Source organism: Capricornis sumatraensis, chromosome 10, assembly GCF_032405125.1.
Source record: "Capricornis sumatraensis isolate serow.1 chromosome 10, serow.2, whole genome shotgun sequence".
Taxonomy (NCBI): Eukaryota; Metazoa; Chordata; class Mammalia; order Artiodactyla; family Bovidae; genus Capricornis; species Capricornis sumatraensis.
Window position 1 is genome coordinate 12,568,720 of NC_091078.1, and position 18,413 is coordinate 12,587,132.

At 44.6% G+C, this 18,413-nt stretch overlaps 1 protein-coding gene across 24 annotated transcripts in view; it reads left to right on the forward strand.

Moving 5' to 3' along the window:
• KCNMA1 (potassium calcium-activated channel subfamily M alpha 1) overlaps nucleotides 1-18,413 on the forward strand; it is a 762,349-nt gene that overhangs the window by 544,217 nt on the left and 199,719 nt on the right. For all 24 annotated transcript variants that reach the window (XM_068982831.1, XM_068982832.1, XM_068982835.1 and 21 more), the window contains 2 exons: nucleotides 2,581-2,650; nucleotides 8,359-8,514. In XM_068982831.1, coding sequence (XP_068838932.1) covers nucleotides 2,581-2,650; nucleotides 8,359-8,514 — 226 coding nt within the window. The remainder of the gene's footprint in view (nucleotides 1-2,580; nucleotides 2,651-8,358; nucleotides 8,515-18,413) is intronic.

Genomic DNA, 18,413 nt, shown 5'->3' on the forward strand with positions numbered 1-18,413 from the left:
AAAGATAAGATATTTTGCTCCGGACAGTCAAAGCTCTTTTTGGATTCTTCTCGACTGGAGCATAAATTGCAGAGTAGTTAAGAGAACTGGGAGGGGATCATAAAGAGAATCTTCTGGAGAAGAGGTGAACTAAGAGGAAGCATTTCAGTCCCACTCGATTCCCAGGAACTCCTGGCTAATTGTGAACAGCCATCCTTTGGGTCTGGACCCAGATTGCCCTCCCCCTGCAGCTTGGTTTCCTGTGTCCTGGGAATTTACCTGGGGTGGAGGCTAGGGAAGCTGGCTTTGCACCACTACAGGGCTCACATCTCCTTGGCTTGGCTTTTCCTCAGTGGTCCCAAGGGCCATGAGCTTTCCCATCAGTGAGGGGGCGGAATGCCTCGGGAGCACGTCCGTCCTCCTCTCGGCATCTGGTCTTTGTGTCTGGCAAGTGACATCTGGCCCAGTGTGCTCTTTCGGCTCCCTTTTCTTTGACACTATGCGTAGTGCAGTCATCTTAAGAGAGTCAGTGCGCAAACTGCTGTAGGCATGGGGCTTCCCAGGCTGCAGGGAACTGGTGCAATGGGGACCTGCTTCCACATCTGGGCCTGTCCCCTAACCAGTCACAGCTCCAAGTGACCACAGTGGCCCCAGCTTAAGGTGCATCACTTGACTGTTTCCTTGAGCTAGGATTTCTAGCCTTCACATTTTTGTGTCATTTAAAGTGATAAAATTATAGCTTTTAAAGAATACTGTTTTTCAAAATGTCAAATGGAAAACCAAAAGAAGATGAAGCTTAATGTTTTGACCTTGTGAGAAACTTGGGGCCGGTACTACCTTTTATTTTACTTTTTAAAGTGAATAATTGATAATAGTTTCAAAGTGGGCATTTCTTTTCACAATATTCTGTTTAAGCCCTGACGACAGTAGGGTTAACATGAAGACATATAGGGCACCTTATGCCAAGGCAGAAGAATGACTGAGTGAAGGTACTATCAGAAGTGTGATTCAGCCGTCCGCTGACCAGAATCAGAACTAAGGCCCAGCCAGCTGAAGGAAGTGGGAAGCTCAGGGTTAAAAATGGGCTCTGTCTTTCCCTTATTTGTATAATCCTCCTTTCTCCTTAGTTTAATGAGACCAATCTGCCCCTTCTGAAATTAAAATGTCAAAGATCCGTTTGAAATGAGCTAATGCAGAAAACTGGCTGATGCTGTGAACTGAATTCCGAGAGCTGACAGAGGCTCAAAGTCCTTGAGTTATAAGCATGGGCCAACACAACACTTTTTCAAAAATAAAATGAAATCCTTCAAGTGTAAAAGCCCAGGGTGAATTTGTGCAGGGAGAGGTTTCTGCATGATCCATTTCCTAAATTCACAAGTGGTCGCTTTTCAGACAAAGCTGCTTCCTGGCTGTTTTCTCTCCATCTTTGCACAAAAAGGGATGAAGCGTAGAGCGCTTCCTGGTGGGGAGTTTGTGGGGGTGGTCATGATAAATGCGCTTGCATTTCTGATTAGGCTTCGGAGGTGGGCCTTTTGTGGAATTCCATTCTTTAGCCTTCCTTGTCACAGAAGGAAATGTACAATGTCACCTCTGACAGAGTTGGTAATGACAAAAACCATAACTTACACATGGAGAGAGCTTTTAATGATTTCAAAGCATTTTCACATCTGGCTTTTCATGTGCTGCTCATACCAAAGCCTGTGAAATACATAAAGCAGGTACCCTTGCCCCCAGTGTCCAGATGAGGAAACAGTCACAGAGTGCCCAGGGATTTCCTGGAGGTCACCCCGTTTGTTAGTATAGCAGCTGGTACCAGTACGCAGGTGTTTCTAGTCCTCTTTTCCCAGCCCCTCCCCTTTCAGCATCATGATTGTTACGGGGAACAGAAGGGAGGGTTGAGAGCGGGCAGGCAGTGGTTAGTACTAAATATGGACTGCGAGCAGTTCGGGGGAATTTTCCAGCAGACCACGACCTCCTCTAGGCCTTGGCACTTATCTAACCAGCATCAAAGTCGTCATCTAGATGCTATTAACTATCAAAGGCTGAGTCATGGATCCCCTCCTAAGAGTCCTGCTCAGAAACCATTTCTGTGAGAGTGGCCATGTGTGCGTGGCAATTAGAATCATTTGTCAGCTGCTTGTCTGATTTGTCACGTTGCCTCGTGTTGTGAACTTGGAATATTGAACTCAGAGCAAATCGTTTCTGGGCTCCTCCCTAGGGTATGTGAGATGGCAAACCTCTGTTGGCCCCGCGAGTAGAACTTGCTTTATTTAGATGCCTAGGTAGGCAGTAAGCCCGTGACGCGCTGCCCCAGACCCCCCATGCCCAGGACACGCACGCCGTCACCATGGCATCACAGGATCTCTTTCTTCTTTCATGTCTAAGGCAGGGTCTATGGGTGCTCTGCGATTTCCTTTTCACACGACCATGGGATATGATGGTGGAAACACAGTTTAACTTGGCCCGGTGCCTGCAGCCCCTCTGAAGGCCCTGGCTGCTGGCCCCATAGTCACTGCATTTGGATGTAATCAAATTAATCTCCCCATCGGACTCCAAGGGCGAGGCAGACCCGGGCTCAGCTTTTGTTCTCTTCTCTTTCAGAGTCATCTCCATAAAGAACTACCACCCGAAGATAAGGATCATCACTCAGATGCTGCAATATCACAATAAGGTAGGGCAGCAGCCTGTCCCAGGCTCAGAGGGCCAGACGGGGTCCGAGCTCTCATGAGCATGAGGTCCAGCTGCACACATGTGTGTGTGCCTGCATGTACACACACACCGGTGCCGTCCAGAGACCTGGAGAAGGAGGAGTGACGGGTGAAAGCCTCCCAGGACATTTCTGCAGTCCAGACACCTTGTTTGCAGGTGGTCCCTGGAGGGAAACTTCTTCACGTAGTGACTCATTTATTCAGGAAACATTTGTTGGTCCCCTGGGTTCAGAAATATCAATATGTCCTTAGACTCCATTCCAACAACCTCCATTCCTGTGTGCTGCACTCATTTCTCCCATCGGTATTTAACGAATACCTACTACTTGGTGAGCACTTGGCCTGACTCCTCCAAGCCCACATGGAAATGGTATGTGCTCAGGGATTTTGCAGTCAAGGTGGAGAGTGCCCCCGGTGAGTGAGGGCACTTTTCTCCCTGAGACCAGGTGAACTTGGGGGGATTGACTGTGCATGGGGTGGAGAATGTGGAACACGGAGTTCTCAAACTCAAGGAGAGAGTGTGCACAGTTGAATTCAGGAAAACAGCTGGCTCTCCAGAGATTAAACATAAAGGGATTTTCCTAGTGTTACAGTTTAGGGGGGATCAGAAAGAAAACCAGTGTTGGAGTCTACGCTGTTTTCCTTATGATTCCTTCTCCATAAACCACAATCCTGTCTCTCATTCAGAGGCAGTACTCCTTTGCTTGGCTGTCAGGAGACTCCAAGGAAAACAGCTTTGGGGGAGGGAAGGTGCCATCTCTCTGTGTTTGATGTGGAACCAGTTTTGAGAAACTGGAGGCTGCTCAGTACCTGCCGCCAGGTGTCCTGTCTGGGCAGAATGACTCCCTGCTGGGTTGTGAGTGAGCGTTTGTCCCGTCTTATGGGCCATATTCCCTACAAAATAGGCAGTCAGGTGACCCAGAGAGGACTCTATTCTGCCAAATTATTTCTTAATTGCTGGCAAGTGCTGTCCCCTCTCGCTGTGTGGAAGCCCGTCGGAGGTATTGTGGACCGGAGCCTGCTGGCAGTGACTGGGATGCTGCCCACGGCCCACTGCCGCCCAGCCCTCCCAGGTGGTTCCCCTGCAGACTATACTGGGCTCCAGCCAGTGGGTTGGGTGGTGGACACCCAAAGACACAGTGACTTCTTTATCTCTGGAAAACCCAGGACACTAAAGAGAAAGTGAGGATGTTGGTAACCCATCGGCACCAATCTGGGGAAGTCTTTAGACAGCAGCCCCTGTAGGTGGAGGTGAAGTTTATGAACAAGGCTGTGGCTGGTGAAAGCTCTCGAGGCTGTGCACTCTCCCTCCTTCCTCTGTGATGTGAAATTTCATTTAGTGTGGGAGTGCCTTAAGCCATTGTTTAGATTTGGGGCTGAATTTAGACTGAATAGGAAAATGAATGTTGTATGTTTAGAAAAGGATGTCAGTTCCTTTTCTTCTCCTTCCAATGAGTGCTGATAGAGCATCTTCAAGGAATTAAGGAGAATTTCAGTTCTGTGATTCTTGTCAAACTCAGAAGTAGTTCTGTGGACCTAGGGTCCAGATGCCACTGGTCAGTATTAACATGACCAGGGCAAGCTGAACGTCTTTTACAGCCTCTGCCTTGTCATTATTCAGAAACAGTGATGAACACATCAATCGACCCAGGATTAATTGCTTAAAACACATTTTGTTTAGAACCACCCTGATCTATTTGGGTTTCAGACTTAGGAAAAGTCACTTATAAGACTTTGTTCTCGTAGTATGTGTGAGAGTGAATGGGGCATAGTGACTTTGTTATAGGGCTCTTTTCATTTCCTTTTCCTCTTGTAGAGAAAGAACAGGAAGTCCACTGGTCATTATTTGCCATCTCATTCCTCGTAGAATTGCAAATAGGCATTCTTCACCTTGCTTTACAATTTTGCTGGTTTTTTAAGATCCTGCTAGCTACCTTTGTAATATTACTTTTCTTCATTTCTTAGCACTTTCTCTTTACCCACAATTAGATGCCAATAGATCTCCATCCATTAAAACTTGCTTTCAAAAAAACCCAAAACAAAACAAACTTGCTTTTAGGAAAGAACCTGTTGCATGCATGTACACTTAAATGACTGTCAGCATATCCCAGAGGATACTTAATTCCATAATTGAATACCAACCTTAAAATAGGAAGAACTTCAATTCCCCATGATCTGTTGATGGTGGTATTCTAGGATCTAGGGATGTAGGGAAGTGGTCTTCTTTCCATATAAAACTGGGTCTGAGTTTGTCATCATCTCAGACATTTGTGTCATATTTTACAGCTTTAAAAGAGCTTTGACTTCCATTATCTCATTTAACCCTCAGTTAACCATCTGTGCATTTCAGTATCCCAGTGTCACTGCAGACTGTGGGTCTAAGTTCTGTCTCAGACAGAGCATCTCTGATGGGTGTAACTCATGGTCACTTGGCAGACAGTGAACTAAGAGGCAGAACTGCCAACTGCCACCCTCTCATTCAGTCGAGCCACAGGCTTTTGAACCAAACTGTGGTTCCTCTGAGTAGGACTTACAGAAGGACTGAGGGTCTCCAAAGTCTATCTGTTTACCCCAGTAGAATTCAAGGAGAGAAACCCTCAACCTCACCATCCCCCAACATGGAAAGGAGATGGTACAAGGTTGTTTTTTTTTTTCTTATTTGAGTGCAAATGGCTTAAAACTCTTGAAGGAAAGGATGGTTTATGACATCTCGGAAAAATATCACTCCTGATGATTTCACTATCAATGGACTTTTAAAATGTCCCCAGCAGACTCTAGAAAAAGAGATCTTTGTCTATGACCTGAAGCCAAGTCCCAGTGGCCCAATGGAGATGGAAGTTTGCTGAGCTTTCTCACTGTAAATCCTTATACTTGAGCAGAAATGTTTAAGTGTTTGCTCTGAGATGACCTTCTTCATCATGGTGGCTTCCCCAAAGTTGAATGTGTAGTGAGAGATGGTACTGGGGCTGGAATCTGTTTGTTCTGGTTTCCAGAACAGCCTATTTTCACGTTCCTTTCGTCTCAAACAGAGGAAAGCACTGGTCCTGCTCATCCTGCCTTAGCAGGGCTGGTTTTCCAGATGAGAAAGGATTTGCCTCTGGACTCCTACATAGTAATATGCTGGCACCTCCCACTGGACCCACCTTTCCCTAAAATGAAAAAAATATAGAGTCACCAGAAGCAAACAAGTTGAATTTCTAGATCAGTCTCTTTTTGTGTGCGGGGGCGGGGATGTGAACACAGTCCTTCCAACCTTTAGCAGGTCCCTGGGTGGCTCCCTGCCTCACAATTGGAGAAGATATGATAACCAAATAAGGCTGAGAAGTGAAACAAACTTGCCATTTCTGTGTAACAACATGTCTAAAGAACTCAATACCAGATGGGTACACGAGGGACCCAAGACCTAAAATCCTAAAACTGGCACATGGGGACGTGAGAGACCATCTTAAAAAGATTTTTTTATTTGTTTGAAGGTGCCATGAAAGTCACATGGTGTCTGTCTGGGGCTTGGACCACCCACATCGCCTTTCACACTTGATGATTTATTTGTTCATGACTTAGATTTAATTTCTCCTCATTCTTCTCAGATGATGCTTGTGCAGATGAGTGTTTTTCCACTTAGCCTGATGTATTCTCTATGATGCCAGGGACGTAAAGGGGAAAAATGGGCTTCTTAAGCCAGTGAAGGATAGGGAGAGAAATGGGATAAAGAGCAGGGTAATTAATGGAATTGAGTCTGTGATGTGCGAAGGTCTCTGATACTTAGCTTGACAGAAATTCCCATCTGCTATAGCCCACACATGGGACTATTTTAACTGCTTTCATTGGGGAGGATACAGTCAGCTTTCCCAGGAGTAAACACCGCTGGACTAGGATTCACAAGTTTGTTACAGAACAGGATTTTGTAAGAGGGAATTTCACAAGAGTGGTATTTCTGAAAGCCAGGCTTGGAGCCGTTGGACTTGGTCGTGGCTCCACAGTGGAGTCTTCTCTTTCTAGTAGCATGCCTGTCATATATTGCCCTGAAAGTGAAGGGACTCCTCCTTTGTGCTCCTTGTGTTTGCTGATACCTGGAGAGAAATAGTCATTTCAGGGCCATAGAGTCTTGGCATTAGTAGAAGCCTGGAAGGGCCTGACTCAGCCTCCTGTGCAGAGCATAAGTCTATCTACTGAGTCTTGGAGAAATGCATACTGAGTTTTAGGGACAAAGACCTTGCAGTTTTGGAGGTAACTTTCTCCAATGATTAGGCAAATTACATCCATAAAAACTACCTTTATGAAACAAGCCAAAAAGCTTCTTTCTTATAATAGACACCAGTCAGTCATTCCTAATTCTGGCCCTTGGACCAAAACAAGACAGGCCTGGTCTCTCCTCATCACAGCAGCACCTGAGCTATGTACAGGTAACCATCCTGTCTTCCTGGAGATGTGGCGCTTCTTCCGGCTGAATGCTGCTGGCTCCCTTAACTGTTCTTCAAAAGATGTTTTTTTAGAAACCATGTCTCGTCTTAAAGCCTGTCATTTTTCTCTGGGAGTTATTCAGTTGTCAACTTCTCTTTTTAAATCTGACTGTTTTAATCTGACAGCTGGATCAAGTGCTGGGGAAGTAGCCTGGCCAGTTCACAGCAGAAGATGACATTCGTATGTCCCATGATCTGGAGACAGTTTCTGACTAACTACCGTTGGATTTTTCTGTAATCTGTCACAGATTGGCCTCTTTTGGAGATTTTTAGTTTACCCAAACACTTTTTTTTTTTCCTGTCCCCTCATATCTGTTGCCAAATAAGGGCTTCTCATTTTGGATTTATATAATTGATTTTTTTAAACCGAAGTGCTGTACTTGGCGTTAAGGCCTTTTGAATCTTTTCTGGTTGTTTCTTTGGCCCATTTTCCAACTCTGGAGAACTTTTGAGCCTTAATTCTTTCATCTAGTGTATTATCTCTGGCTCTCTGCTTCATGCCACTTAAAAATAATTGGATGATTATGCCGCTGGGTCCTCGTTTCAGGGTCTGACCTCACTGGTGAATAGGATCAGTCCATCTGCAAGAGATTGTAACATGTCTCCACTGTGACATGCCTGATAATTTAGGGCAGCGCTTCTCAAAAAATGGTTCCTAGCTCAGCATTACCTCGAACCTGTGAGAAATGAAAATTATCCAACCTTACCCCACCCCCAAAGAGTCAGAACCTGTGGGGGCAAGGGTGGCAGTTTGTAAATCCTTCAGTTGATTTGGATGCCCACTCAAGCTCAGGAGCCATAGAACGAGAAATCTGGGAAGGCAGATAAAACAGAAATCTAAAATATACAAGCGTCTGACAGTCTTAAGGTTTTTCAGAGAACCAATTTAGAACAACCTAGCCAGACATTCTAGTAGCACAGGTTGGCGTGTCTGTCACAAGAGGAAATTCTCTCTGGACTCTGTTTGGCTCAGTGACAAACCCAAGGGGAAGACTTGTACTTGGTAGGTGCAAAAGCAGAGTTGCAGAGAGACTGAGATCTAATGCACAGAAGAGCTGAATAAACCAGGAAACGCCAGACCCAGGCAAGGGAAAGGAAGGCGGAGTCTGGATGACCCTGAGCAGTTGGGAAATGCTGCATTTCCCGGAGGAGACTTTAAACAATTGAACATTTAACAAAGTGAGGTCTCATACCTGTTTGTGTTTCGGCAGGCCCATCTGCTAAACATCCCGAGCTGGAATTGGAAAGAGGGGGATGATGCAATCTGCCTCGCAGAACTGAAGCTGGGGTTCATCGCCCAGAGCTGCCTGGCTCAAGGGCTCTCCACCATGCTCGCCAACCTCTTCTCCATGAGGTCATTCATAAAGGTAACGTCTCGTCCGATTAGAGTGCATTAGCCCCGGATTCAATTTGTCGTGGGGTTGAGTAGAGAGCACAACTTAAACTCAAAACAGATCGACGGGCTTTAACCACTCTGGTTAAGGAGAAATTCCTTGTTACAGATTTGGGCACAAGGCCAGCTTCTTTCAAAATTATGTTTTTATTTTTATTTGGCACATCCATGGCCATTAAATGATTGTTCAAAGCACGATCCTCTCTCTTTTTTTAGATAAACCACATGTTTATCTATCAACAAAGCCTCCGCTGTTAAAACAAAAATATGATTTATATACATTCCATATGGCACCAGAGCGCCTAAAGAAAAGAATTATCATTTTGCTCTTTTACATCAAGTGGCTGCTGGACCTCTCACTGTGCGGATAAATGCAGACCATGTGTTTGTGCTGAAGCCCAAACCCCAACAACATAATTCATTTATTTATTTCTGCACAATCAAGGAGGCCAGCAGGGCCGACATGCCATGGTTGTTTGAATGAAGAGTCAAGGGAGGAACTGAGTTCTGGGCCACAGGGCCCTTTACACCATGAGATGGGCGGTCTGGATATACTCATCGGGCGGTCAGCAATTCACCCCCTAGGATGACTGGGCAGCCTCTCCAAAGTCCCTAAGGTGGCCCCTGACCACTGGGCTAATTCAGACAAAGGAAGACCCAACTCTGTCCTCCCAGGCCAGGCGAGGAGTGTTTCTAGGACATTGGGTTGAGGACCCAGGACTCTGCTAAGTGGGCTTTGAGAGCTCTTGGTGATCTTTATCCTTGGATTGCTTAGCCTAGACAGACAAGGTAGCAAACCAGCACAGTAAATCCTGTCTAGACTGGGCCTCCTTGATTTGGCATTGGTGGCCATTAGCTCAAGATCTAGCCTTATACTCCCCGCCTCCCCCCCCCCCCTTATTCATTTATTTACATTCCGCTTCCTGAATTGCTAATGGTTGAGGTAGGAAATGAATCAGTCACTCGCAGATCCTGCAAAAGGGCCAGAAACTCTGAAATCGAAGGTGTGAACTCTCTAGCCTTTTGCTGCCGTTATTACTGCCTCCACCACCAGCAGTTGGTGGTGACCCTGGATGCGGAGACAGGGGTGGGTAGGGAGGATGGGGATGCAGGTGATGAGCTAACTCCCTGTCAGGGCTCACCCTCAGCATCCATAAGTTGTGTGACTTAGAATAGGATTTTCATCTCAGACTTCACCCTCTCTGCCCAACTCATTTACATTATTTAGCCAATTTATAGTTAACGTTACAGAAAAGAACAAATCATCCTGGAGTCTTTTCAATCACTTTAGTGACAGATGCCTTGATGAAAATATCCTTTACTTCACTATGTGCCCAGAGACCTCAACTCTGCAGAATCCTGGCTCAGACCCAGCTCACAAATAAGGACATTGCTTTTCTTTAAATGGCTCCTTTAATCCAGGCTGCCAGTCCCCGCCTGGATACAACTGAATGCAGGCAAATAGAGGCAGCAGGGAGGTCTTTGTGGCTGGACTCAGAGACAAGCCCCAAAGCCAGATGTAGCCTGGTGTCTCCCAGGGCCCTTGCACTCAACACAAGGAGCCCAGACCAGGATAAAGGACTGTCACCAAGCGAGCTCCTCTGGCTTGTCCAAAGCTCTGGTGGTTTCTTCCAGCAGGGAATTACCCACAGGACCAGCACACATGGTCTGGGGACTTGTGCTCTGCTTCCTGGTGTTGATGGAACACGGCCTTGGCTGGGCCCCACCCCACAATGGGGTACTTGACATGCGTATGTTTTGATTTTGTGGTGCCTGCGTGGAAACTAGATCTGCCTGTCAAGAAAATTAATAAAATGGATGTGACACTGATCCTTCAGTGTGATTACCAGCAGGGAGAAAGAACTTCTGTCCAAATTTCCTCAAGACCCTAAAGGGCCTCACCTCTGTAGCCAAGGATGTCCCCTCCAGCCCTCGCTAATCCCACTGCCAAAGCTCCTATTTAGGAAGAGCCTGTGGGAGAGGCCTCGTCGGGCCCTGGTATAACTCAGAACACATTTCCCTCCCAGGGTCATGTTATCATGTTATTTGTGTCCAGGCCCAACCCCTCCATGTTCGGAGGTAGCTCTTTGAATATGACCTTCACCTTCTGACATTCAGGTGATCTTTGTGATGGAATTTGCTAAGACACATGACCTGTATATAACAAGTGTATATAACAAACGATATGTTTTTTTTTTTCTTTTGAAATAAGGACAATCTGAAGCACATGCTCCCAATTCTGCAGTGTTGTCTCCGTGCTCTTATCTCTTATCCTCCACATTCCAGATCCTTGTTTCTTTTAGGTCATAATAAACACCATAATGATGCTCTCTTTGGCATCTTTTATATATTGTCTCACATTCCAGGGGTCACAAAGCTTTATTTGGGGTGTTGGATGGAAAAGAGAATCTATACCTGGATTACTGTTTGCAGAAATGGCTTCCTTCTGCAGTGTCCCCTGGGTCCTGTGATAGAGAGTTTATCTTCCATGGGGAGAGGCAGGCCTGTAGGGATGGAGGGAGGTGGGATGAGGCTTCGGCAGGACCTGATCCCTTGAGAAAGCTTAGCATGTCTGGAAGCCAAAGGTGGAGTGTGAGCTCACCCTCTTCCTGGCCCTGGGCAGATATGACATCTGTTCCTTCCTCCTGTGGAATCCGTTGTAGCCTGACCCTGCTGAAGGAATACAGGACAAGACTGAAACAGGAATGATGTGTTACAGTGACTGTCCACCAGGCTTTTGGAATGCATGAGGCCAAAAAGCCAAGCCTGACAGTGAAGGTGATAAAATGGAAGATACCAAAGAGACCCACCCCTGGGGTACCAGAAAATACAGGGGAGCACCTCTTTATCCCTTCAGCAAGGGCACTTTCAACGACCTTTTGCCCTAGGGTGCCAAGTCATTGCCCCTGAAAGCCTTCCTCTGAATTGATCTAAACTTTTGGGGAATCTGTTTATAGTTTTAGCTTATATCTTTGTTGCTGCTGCTGCTAAGTCACTTCAGTCATGTCTGACTCTGTGTGACCCTGTGGATGGCAGCCCACCAGGCTCCCCCGTCCCTGGGATTCTCCAGGCAAGAACGCTGGAGTGGGCTGCCATTGCCTTCTCCAAGCTTATATCTTTGGGGTTAATGAATTCCTTAAGTTTCCGTGTGTGTGTGTGTGTGTGTGTGTGTGTGTGTGTGCTAAATCGCTTCAGTCATGTCTGACTCTTTGACACCTATGGACTGTAGCCCACCAGACTTCTCTGTCCATGGGATTCTCCAGGCAAGAATACTGGAGTGGGTTGCCATGCCCTCTTCCAGGGGATCTTTCTGACCCAGGGATCAAGCCTGTGACTCCTGCATTGCAGACAGATTCTTTACCTCTGAGCCGCTGGGGAAGCCCTTAAGTTCCCTTAAGAATTCCTAACTGCTGTTAAAGACTTATTTCTGACTATTTGTCCTTAATTTGCTCCACTTAACCTTCAAGACATGGCCTGTGTAGTTTCTCGCGTGCTGGGATTTGTTGAACAAATCCACCCTAACTTTATAAGTCAGTGCCTTTTATGAAAGCAGCTCAGACTGGTCACTCAGGGGTCTTGTGGCCCAGCAGCTTGTTGCTTACGATGCAGGTGAAGCGTTTTGTCTACCAGGACCCAGTTCTCACCCTTGAATGCCTTGAAGGAGTGCAGGCAAGTACCCTGATTCCTGTGACTTGTCAATAGCTACGTTATCAATCGGGCTCAGAACATCCTGTTCATTGACTGCTATCTGATCTCCTACCACCTGCCTGTCAGGTTCAAATGAGTATCTTCCTAACATCTTCTGGACCGACCAAGACAAATGAACTACTTAGCTTATCTGCCGTTGCCTCATCCATGAATAAGTGACCACGTGTATCCTCTCCTTGGTATCCTCACTTGGATGTAATTAAGATCCATTGATTTAGAAAAAAAATTTTTTTTTAGAGTTTTGCCATGTAATATTAAACTTTGTCTTCAAAATATCTGGTTTCAAGCTGAGGCTTGACCTGCTGTCTTTGTGAATTGTGCTATTATTTTTACTAGGATTAGCTGTCCTTGGACATGCTGAATTGTGTGTGGGGGGGCTGTATTTTAGAGAGTGATTAACTCTTGATATTTCTTTTCAATCCATGCTGCCTTCGAATTTAGCACATTTAATTTGTTCTCAGGATCACCGATGATTTTAGCTCTGCTAATCTACTGTTTTACACACACACACAGCCTAAAACTTGGTATGTATTCCATAACATTTTCTTATTTGAATAAATCGATTATGAAATTGGAGGAACACATGATGCACTTCTTTTGTTTTCCCTGTTTTACAAGATCTGGAATTTATGGGTGAAATTTACTGAAGATTGATTACATAACAGTCTCTTCTATCACATTGTCTGTTTCTGAATAAAGAAGCACTAGGGAAACCAGGCCCGTGTTATTCAGGTTGTATCTTTTTAAAAAATATGTATTTATTAATTTGACTTCGCTAGGACTTAGTTGTAGCATGTGGGATCTTTAGCTGTGGCGTGTGGGATCTAGTTCCCTGCTTTGAGGGTGTGGAGTCTTTTAGCTGCTGGACTGCCAGGGAAGTCCCTCAGACTGTATCTTGGCTGAGGTGGACTCTGCCGTATGTAGAAACCATTTGTTCAGTATTGCCATTGTCATACTGAGATAAACTGTCAGCAGTGCAGAGTCCAAGTACTAATTGTAGCCAAGGGAATTGTTTTCAGTACCTTTATTTTGGGTTATATTTATGTATATATGTGTGTTTGTATGTATGCATATATAAAAACATTATGGTTTAGGAGATGGAAATAGAAATCAAGAATCTTTAGTAATAGCTAGACTATTTTGGGTTCTAACTATGTGCCAAGCCTTATGCTAAATGCAGTATGGGCTTTGTCTCATTTAATTTTCACAAACCACCCAAACTTGGCATTATTTTCATTACCTCTGTACAGGGACAGGTTCTGTGGGTTAAGGAAAGTTTAGCACCTTGTGTGAGAAAGTAAAGCTCGGAATTGGCAAACTCACATGTCAACCTAGGAATGCTGGTTCCAAGTCCATCCTTGAGTATTTCTAGAAGAAATAAGATAAACAATAAGAGGGAACCTTAGCTTTCTGTAGTTTATATTATGGGAACTCTTGATTCAATAGAGATTCCCCAGGCACCTACCATATTCCAAGCAGTGTGGTAATAACCCTGTTATCCTTATGGCTAAGAGGTACTCATAAGCTTCAGGAAGCTTCTGTTCTGACTGGGATGTCTGGGCACATGTTTGCACAGTTCTATCCTGTGGCTTTTGTTGGCTTTTCTCTTTGGTCAGCTCTATAGGGGCAGAAGTCATGGCATTAAAACAGGTGAGGGGTTAACTTAGGCTTGGATGAGTCAAGGTGGGAAAATGAACAGGCTCTCAAGAAGGAAATGACATTACACATGGCCTATTCAGGAGGTGAAGCTGATTGACCTAAGTAGGTGCTTCTGGGAGATAGCAAGCAATTCTTACTGGCTGATGGGTGTGTAAGCTCTGGAAACCAGAAGTATTCATCTAGGTGAGGGAGGCATGTGAGAAGCAGGGCTAAACCCTGTGTGGATTGGGAGAGAGGTGGGTGACAGGGTCTCTGAAATGGGGCCAAGACTCCAACTGATAAGGCTGGGATCCAAGCAGCTTTCTGTTCCAGGAGGAAATCCTAATGGTGCCAGAGAAGAGGGTTCACTTGGCAAAGTAAACCTACTTGGGGTGTTAGATAGTGAGATGCAAACTGTTGCTTATTCCATACCCAAGAGCGACGCCTCCCTGATCACAAGTGGTATAACAGTGGACTTCTACAGACATCCGTCACCAGTGGAGAGCTGCTCCTAATACACGTATATTCACGTTCTCAGTAATCTCATTTATTCTTGAAAGTCCTATAGATGACTCCCAGATTTATATCTCCATCCAGAACCCGACCCCAGTGTTGTTTAATTGCTGCTCAACATCTTTATTTGAACGTTTCATCTCCTCTGAGACCTAACCTATCCGGAGCTGAATTCCTGTTCTTTTTCTGTAAACCTGATCTTCTCCCATTGCACTGTTGGCAAGATTATCCTTCCCATTGCTCATGCTAAAGTCCTGGGATCCCCCCTTAGCTCCTTTCTTCCTCTCATGCACCATATTCAATTCAGCAAAGAATCCACTTGGTTAAACTTTCAAAATAAGCCCAGAATCTGTGCGCTTCTCATTACCTCCACTTTATTATCATATCTAAACCACCATCATCTATCTCCTAAAGTATAGGTTAGCATCCTAACTGACCTCCCTGCCTTGCCTTATCCCTCTCCTATTCTGGTCTATTCTCATACAGCATCCTTAAGCATGTGTCAGATCCTGTCACCCCTCTGCATAAATCTCTCCATGGTGTCCCATCTCATCAGAATAAAGTTACTACAAAGGTCTATAGGTCCCATGAAATCAGGTTCCTGTGGCCTCACAGACCTTGTCTCCTAAGTCTTCTGCTCCTTAACATCATCCACACTCCATTTAGCTAATCTAGGAGTTTTGCAATGGCACCCCACTCCAGTACTCTTGCCTGGAGAATCCCAGGGATAGCAGAGCCTGGTGGGCTGCAGTCCATGGGGTCGCTAAGAGGCGGACACGACTGAGCGACTTCACTTTCACTTTTCACTTTCACGCATTGGAGAAGGCGATGGAAACCCACTCCAGTGTTCTTGCCTGGAGAATCCCAGGGATGGGGGAGCCTGGTGGGCTGCCGTCTATGGGGTCGCACAGAGTCGGCCACAACTGAAGCGGCTTAGCAGCAGCAGCAGCAGCAGCAGGAGTTTTGCACTGGCTGCTTCCTCTGATGGGAATGTTCTTCCCCTAGATAGCTTCTGATTTCCCTCTATCACATCCTTCATGTCCTTGTTTAGTGTTAATTTCTCAGGGAGACCTTTTTCTAGAACATTAAAATCACATTTTAAAAAAGGGATTAAAAACAAACTTTTAGTTAAAGTATAATATACAAACCAGGGTGTGCATCTGATAAACGGACAACTTGTTAAATAGTCACAAACTTGCACTTCTGTGTTACCAGGGCCTAGATTAAGAAACAGTACATTATTAGTACCCCTAGGAACCACTGTTTTTAAGCCAGATGACAGTGTATGTGAGGGTCTGTTTTGGCGATTTTTTAGGGGGAGCATTGACATCTCTACAATGTTGAGTTCTCCTGTCTATGAAGATGGTATACATAGGGATATATATACATAAAGGGATGCTTTACATAATAAAGGGATGCTTTATGAATCAACAGTTTCCCTGGAAAATGCAGGAAAAACAGGAAGAAAGTGACCAAGTTTCACAAATTTTTGTGGAGCTTCTGAGGGTCCCTACAAGGAGTAGGTGTCCTACTTTACCGCGTTCTCTAGGAAGGATCTATACATATGCTCTCTTAGACTTCATGGGGAGAATAAAGTTTCCATGTGAGAAAAACATCCGAATTGCATTTTCAAAATGCGTATCCCCCTTCCCTCCACACCCCATGTATCCTCATCCTTGTTGACTGCCTTGGCTTTGTTTTTCTCCATGGTGTTTATTGTGTATTGCCTCTGTTCCCAGAAACAGTGTAAGCATTCTGAAGCCTAGAGCTGCTTGCTTCTCCCCAGTGCCTAGAACAGCATCTGATTCACAGTAGGTTCTCAATATATGCGTTTTGAATGAATGAATGGTCTGATCCTTGTCTTCCCAGCATTTATTACAGATAGCTGGGTGGGGGCAGGACCAGCAGAGACTTAAAATTTGAGGTGATTATGGTGCTGAAAACGTTTTCCTCTGCTACTATACGTGGTTCCTTTGCCAAATTAAAGAGCTTTGACTCCGTATGTAAACTAGAAATTCAGAGCTTCATAATGCTTAGTGAGGATGCATGGAGTCTGGTTAGATTTGGTTATAAACCATTTTGACTGCCAGAAAATCCAGTCAGTGTGTTGTTTAAATTCACAAATCAAAATACATGCCCATGAATTGAAATGAATTTGCTGAACTTCAGTATCTCATTTGGGTCAACATCACTGTGTACCCTCTTTCCATTCCTACTTTAATCTCATTAGATGAGGGGCTCTACCTGCCTCCCCCCACTGCTATTGACTCTGCCCAAGATGACTAACACCCACCTGAACGCAGAACAACTTCCCTGGAAATGATTTCAAATGAAGAGAAAATTAATCTATGAACTATTAACAGGGATTCTGTTCCCCTCTGGCCCTGGTAATTTCTAGAACATTGAATTAAAGAGTTCTCAGACCTTTACAAATTCTCAAGGCAAACATTATTAGCAAAGAGAAGCCCATACAGCGTGTTAGAAGATTGCCAGAAAATGTCAATGGAATTTCTGAATAAAATAAAAAAGGTTGAAACGCCCTTTCCCCATCTTCTCCCCTTCTCCCTCTTTTCTTCCCCCTAACATGATTAGAAAGTCATTTCATGTGTCTTATATGTTTGGTCAATCAAAGGCAAACGTACATGATTGATGGTGACAGGGAACACATTTAATTCATTATTCTTTACTTTCCAGCAAAATGATTTGTGTAAACTGTCTGCCTAGCATTAAAGGTAAAACAAACTTAGAAACCCCAACATGTTATATTTTTGTCTAATATTTTCCTTTTGGTTTTATAGCTGTAATCACATATGGATTCTTTTATTTGGCTCTTGGCAAGGGCTGAGCAAAGGGGAAGTAACATAGAGAGATTACATAATATGCAAAGCCTTGTGCCTGTTGAGGATGGAGCCCCAGAAACTGCAGTGGCCAGGACTCAGTGTGAAACCCAGAAGAAGCTGCCATTCCTCCTGGCCCTTATCAGCTGGTAGGATATTGTCACTAACATGAAGGAAGGCCCTCTTGACCAAGCCTCTGGTACAACATCAAAACAAGCTCTTTCAGAGATTATTGGCTTTTAATTAATTGAGTGCATTTCTGCGTACACTTGGACATCTTCCTCACCTTCCCCCCACCCACTACAATTTCTAACTTTTAGGTTTTATGGGTGCTAACCACCATCACTGACTTTTCAAGCAAAAATCTCAAAATGCTGTTAAACTATTAGGAATAAAATCTCAGATTCCCTTACTAAAGCTTTTGGTTATCCCTGCCATAAAGTGGTATCAAATATAAATCTATGCCCAGAGTAATGATGAGGGACCTGGACCTCTGAGATGACCATTCTACATATCTAGGGGTGTGAAGCAAGAAACCACCACTGATTTAATAAGGGAGCTGTTTTGTCAAGATCTTTAAAGTTACCATAGCATCCTAAATGTGCATAGTACTTTAGAATTTAGAAGATATGCATTTCAGTTAAAATACTTTCATTTAATCTGTAGGGTAGGAAGAAATAGGCGAAGGGAAAATAGAAGATGGCCAATGGGAATGATAGTTCAAAGACCAGATCGCTGCTGGATCTTTATGTTCTTCATTCAGTACTTTCCTGACAATTACACTTTGCTTTAAACGTAAACACTGCTTGGTTTTGTATTCAAATTAATGGCTTCTAAGAACAGAAATCACTTTGCAGTATTTGCAAAAGTAGTATCCCAGGTTTCTCCAAGCATGCCTAAATACATGATATGAAAAATAAGATATTTTTCAAAGGTGGGAAATTCATGTATCTCCCTTCATTCCCTCCATGGCACCTTAGTATGGAAAAGACCCAGGCAAGACTGATAAGACCATAATGCCTTGTCATTTGGGAGGATTTGTTGCTCAAGTCAAGTGATGCATTGGATCCAGGGAGGGAGATGATGACCAGTTTGCTGAACGGGGATGTAAAAAAGCTAAAAACCAGAGTCCCAGCCCTCTAAAGGAGGGTATCGGTGGGTCAGAAAGAAGATGCTG